At 36.5% G+C, this 5,147-nt stretch overlaps 1 protein-coding gene across 1 annotated transcript; it reads right to left on the reverse strand.

The window, feature by feature from the left end:
• Positions 1 to 3,003: 3,003 nt before the first annotated feature.
• LOC121266911 (UPF0481 protein At3g47200-like) lies at positions 3,004 to 4,851 on the reverse strand. Its single transcript, XM_041170762.1, has 2 exons — positions 3,847 to 4,851; positions 3,004 to 3,807 (listed from the first exon to the last, which is right to left on the reverse strand). The coding sequence occupies exons 1-2, from the start codon at positions 4,691 to 4,693 to the stop codon at positions 3,182 to 3,184; spliced, it is 1,473 nt and encodes a 490-aa protein (XP_041026696.1). The 5' UTR covers positions 4,694 to 4,851; the 3' UTR covers positions 3,004 to 3,181.
• Between the last annotated feature and the right edge of the window lie 296 nt (positions 4,852 to 5,147).

The raw sequence follows: 5,147 nt of genomic DNA on the forward strand, positions 1-5,147 counted from the left end.
TTGTCTACATTTTTTTGTTCACTTGAACAAGAGCCAATTTATATGTATAAGTACAACTTTTAAAAAGTTTTAAATTTCAAATATATCAGTGGTGGAGGACGTACACCAATTTCTTTTCAAAATCCATACACTAAGAATATTTAGAAGGAATTCACTTGGATCCATCAAAAGTAAGGTTTCCTCATATATCCCTTGTACTTGAGGTGCAGAGTATACTATTCACATAATTTAAATGGTAAAATTTGATTTATAAAGATTCAAATTTTAATGCACATCTTTCAAATCAATTATAATCGAATTGTATGGTTTTGAATTCTAGATAGATAAATATGATGAGTCTTATTAGAAAGTATAACCATATATATGGAGTAGTGGAAATCAGATTGACCCAGCATGGGATGGCACCTCGGGAGTACTACAAGAAATATGGGATTTTGCCATGAATTTTTCCTCCAAGACTACCACTAGTGGGAAATAGCTGGCTTATGGCATGCACAAAACAAAGCTGCCGCAATAAGTTTCAATAGTTACCACAAGATTTCGTGCGTTGAGTGAAAAATGGTGGTGAAAAACATCTTATTGCAACGGGAAATATTTTGCAGTAAAAGAGATTTGTATTTTACACTCTGAGCCCTAAAATAATTCATTTTGTAGTAAAACTTCAAATTATTTTTATTGCAGGGATACAACAGCATGCATGTAGGTAGCTGCAAACACAAGGGTTCCAGCAAACACAAATTGGGCTTGATGAAAGGCAACTGTGTCATCATAGTGGAGAGAATTCGTAACCACCAACAGAAGTGAGAAATATAACTGGATATGAGTAAGTTACTAGTTATGTCTATGTTAGTTTGAGCTAAAAATAACCTAAGTTGAAGTTCATAATTCATCAAGTTGTTACATGTAACTTGTGATTGTCAAGATAGTTTGTTTATAATATAAATAGGTTTATTAATTATGAAATGGTTTTGGTCATTTTGTAATTAATAAAAGGGATTGATGTTGGTGCAAGAGGAGTTTATGCTATATTTGTATGCAAACTAATGGTGCATATTAGATATATATAAAGCCTCACATTGTACTGTTTGCTAAGCATTGGTTCAAATAAAATCTATAGGATCTGTTAACATTATAAGGCCTGTATGATTTGAGTGATAGTTGGACTTATGGGTATTTTGTTCATAGGATACCATATTGGCTAAACACATTGTCTGATTCCCAGCAAATGGGTTTTTTGGTGTTGAGGTAGTTTTTTGTTAGTGGATTATGCTGTAGAAAGCCATGAGCCATTATTTTATATAGGGCTTGATCAGCTAGCCGAGGGTGGAGGTACCTCGGGAAACTTTTTGTTCAACACCTATATATACGTGCTTGACTTAATGAATGCAGGCATACTATGAAATGATTTTATTTCTGGAGGTTTCTACCCAGCCTTCCAGTAACTTCCTTTGCTTTTAATCCAAAAATATTTTTGTTCTTTGATTTTAGCTTTGCTGGAGGATTTCGCCATATACAGTGAGTTTGATCTCTTGTAAATGACCAGTTATATTAGGGGATATTTATGTCAGGAAATCTGTGGACATCAGTGCTTTTAATTGATTTTGTTGTATTGTAAGGCAACTACTGCTGAGGCAAATGTTCAATTATGGGCTAACATCTTTGTGCTAAACACATTGTCTGGGTAGATCAAAATGAGCTGTCTCACATCATGAATTCAATCAAACTATGTGTATAATTTGGAGCCAAGTTGTATCTACATATGTTTAGTCGCATATGTGTTATAAACAATACAGTATGCATATGCATACTGGCCCTCTTGTCATTCCCACTGAGCAAACATTAATCATGTATTTCCATGCCCTTCAATGAACATTGGGACATCTTGGAATGTTATAAATATAGATATATAATTATGTTATATGGCTGAGTAAATATTCTCATTAGCCAGTTTATAAATTCTATAGCACACACTTGATGTGGCAAACCGAGTTCATCAATTAAATATAAAAGTACAAAAACTGGTTTCAGATTCTCAATGTTTTTGCCTTGGGTGTAGAAAGTTTGATGAAAAGGAATAAAGTGAAAATCAAATCAACCTAAAACTAAACTCGAGAAGAGAGAGAGCTTGATGAGAGAGAGAGAGAGCTTGAGGAGAGAGAGGTCGATGAGAGAGAGATGAGGTTCGGTGAAAGAGATTGAAGAGAGAGAGATTGAAACCAGATAGATGTGATGGGTTTGACATAAAAAAAATAAAAAAATAAAAAAAGTGTGCAGTTTACAAGCTGATGCGTAGCAGTTCTCTTTTAATTTCTACGCTCATCGAATTATCATTTGAAAATATTACTTATCATGTACATTCGCTCATCGAATATCAAGTACGTACTATGCTGCTAATTTTAATATATTTTTTTATAGGATAAAAAAGGCTCTCTTTTATTAATTCTACTATATATTTTTTGTTTTTTTGCTTGAAATTAATGTTTAATATGAAAGGCTTTGTAGATATATGTTACAAGCTTGTTTGGCAATATTAGTGCATGAGATGTTCTCACATCTAATTCATCAATCTAAACATACATATTATAAGAAGTTATGGATGAGCAATATTGCATGCAAAAGTAATTATAACTTGTTTGGGATCATGGATAACATTTAGTTCAACATACTAATTAACAGACAATTATAAGGAATTAGTTATACTCTCTTATTATATTATATATCTTGAAGAAATACATTGACTAGATGCATACATAATCAAGTCCGGCCACGCCTCGTGTGTGGGGGATCCCATGCATACATAATCAAGCCCGGGCTTCATGATCATTCAAATTATTTCAACGCAAATTATTTCAGACATGATAATAAGTACAACTTTATCTTAATTTATACGTAGTAGTACTACACGTACAAATCAATAATTAATACCAGATACAGTAGTCCACACAGATCCTCACAGCTTATTTAAACTTCATATTTATTTAAAATCCCAAGACACTGCAAACGATAGGATATATTTTATATAAGTTTTTCGTTTTTTTTCAAATATATTTTATAACTTAAAGAGGAATAAGTATAATAGGTAGATATTGTAGATTTAAATGATAAGATATATTTTATATACCTCTCTCCAAATCATAAAAATTATTTTCACGATGCATGCATGATGGTGATCAACTCGCAACTAGCGCCGAACTCGGGGTCGGGAATTACCCCTGGCTTCTTTGAATGCGAACCAAGTCTGTAAGAAAGTTAGACAAAGTACTATTATGGCGGCCGAAAAAGCCATAAATGTCCAGGGGCTTCTGAAATGCTCGTGGAGGGCTTCAGCAATCCAGGTCATCCACTTAGCATCGTAGTGTCTCTGAATGGCATGTTTGACATGACCATATGCGTCGGGGTCAGGAATCAAGTCGGTGCCGATCTCATTGAAGAGTCGAGCCACTTCCTTGTCGCTGCCAAGGCAGTTCTTGAGTATTCCCTTATTCCTCAACTCCATTACATCTTTGATGTTATCAATGAGTGAATCCAGGAATAATATGTATGAGGTGATCTCGAACTTGTTGTAGAAATCCGGACACATCTCGTAGGCTATCAAATTCAAGAACTTGGGCCCCATTGCGTCATCAACTATTATTGGAGAAAGCCAGAGGTATCCCGGGTAGAAACCGAGTAATCTATTAAAACGTATTGTTGTCAAGGGATCATCATCACTATCATTGCACCTCATATAGATTCCTGCTGCTCTAAGCTCCTCCACGTTGCGATAAGTCAACTTTAATCGTTTCCGGTTCAGCTCTCTGTCATCACTTTTGCTTTTGTCGCCAGCTTTAATTGTGTCGTTAGTACTTTGTGGATTGCCTTTCATGATTTTCGTCCGGAGGAGATCGAGAAGATGGATCGGCCTTACCGTAGTCGGTAATCCATTCTGGCTCGGCTGCGACTTACCGTATGCCTGCTGATTAATGAAATCTGTAATGGACTTCTCCAATTTAACTCTCTTTGCGCTGGAATTCATCAAATCCACAAGGAGCTGATAAGGAAGTTGATTCTCCAACAAGAACAAATCCTGTGTCGCAAAGGCCATCAGATCGTATTTCATTTTCCAGTCTTTCCAGTCATTGCTAACAGCACAATGGATGGACTGTAATATTGCACACCCGTCCACAAACAGCATCCAGGCGAGGGCCTGATCGTTATATTTCTCGGTCACCTTGTCGTCGAAACATTGCCTCAGTTGCTCGATGTTGTTCTCAACAATGTCGTACAAAATCTCATCCTTTCTACCACTGTCTTTGACGAAGTAGGATGCCATTCTAAGCTTGTACGCCTCGGCTGGCTTGTATTTTGGCTCACCATGATGGATGGGACCGATTGCAACTAACCTTGGCTTGAAATACTTGTCGAAATGTTTGTGATCTTGCAGCAACAGCGGAACCTTTTGTATTTTTGGTGTAGCCTTTTGACCTCCATTTGGCGTATTAATACTGGGATGATCATCTGGGGCTGATTTCCGCAGTTCCTCAAACCTCTTTTTTTTCAGCTCGCAGGCTTCCTCGCCGATTTCAATGCTCCGCCTCCGCAGGTCGGAATTGTCGCGGCTTCTGCTTATTTCACCAGCTTCGGTTATGACAACATTAACCTTTTTCGAAAGCAACTCCTCCATGGAAATAACACGCTCCCCACTTCCGGCCATGGCGTGTGTACGTACGTATTTGCGCCTACGTGCACCCAAGCAAGTGAGATATTTGGTACCATTAATGTTCAGGTAATGAAGTACTTTATACTAGGCTGAGGAGAAAAAATAAAATTACGCTTGACCCCTTTTCGCAATGTGTTCTCAAAACTATCGATTTTAGCATTTGGAATCTATATATAAATTAGTTCAAGATATAGACTGGCGCAATCATGATTGTAGTGTCATGTGGAAACAAAATGAATAATATAAATAATTAGGGAACATAGCATTACTAGCTAGCTACTTTATTAATGTGCCAAGTTAGGAATCAAGCACTAGTTTCTAGCTTGCTTTACGGCTCCAATTTGATGATGCGGCCAGTAATTTATTTGTGATATTCGTTCGCTTGATCTACCAAGATAAATGATAATCACAGAGTAGTACTGCATCGTGCATTCTTTTAAAAATAATA

Source organism: Juglans microcarpa x Juglans regia, chromosome 5S, assembly GCF_004785595.1.
Source record: "Juglans microcarpa x Juglans regia isolate MS1-56 chromosome 5S, Jm3101_v1.0, whole genome shotgun sequence".
NCBI lineage: Eukaryota > Viridiplantae > Streptophyta > Magnoliopsida > Fagales > Juglandaceae > Juglans > Juglans microcarpa x Juglans regia.

Bases quoted from the DNA above. Each gene is read 5' to 3' on its own strand.
- LOC121266911 (XM_041170762.1), bottom strand. From the start codon at position 4,693: ATGGCCGGAAGTGGGGAGCGTGTTATTTCCATGGAGGAGTTGCTTTCG. The intron at 3,808-3,846 runs GTACTAACGACA...ACAAAAGCAAAA, and splicing joins CATGAAAGGCAATCCACAAA to GTGATGACAGAGAGCTGAAC.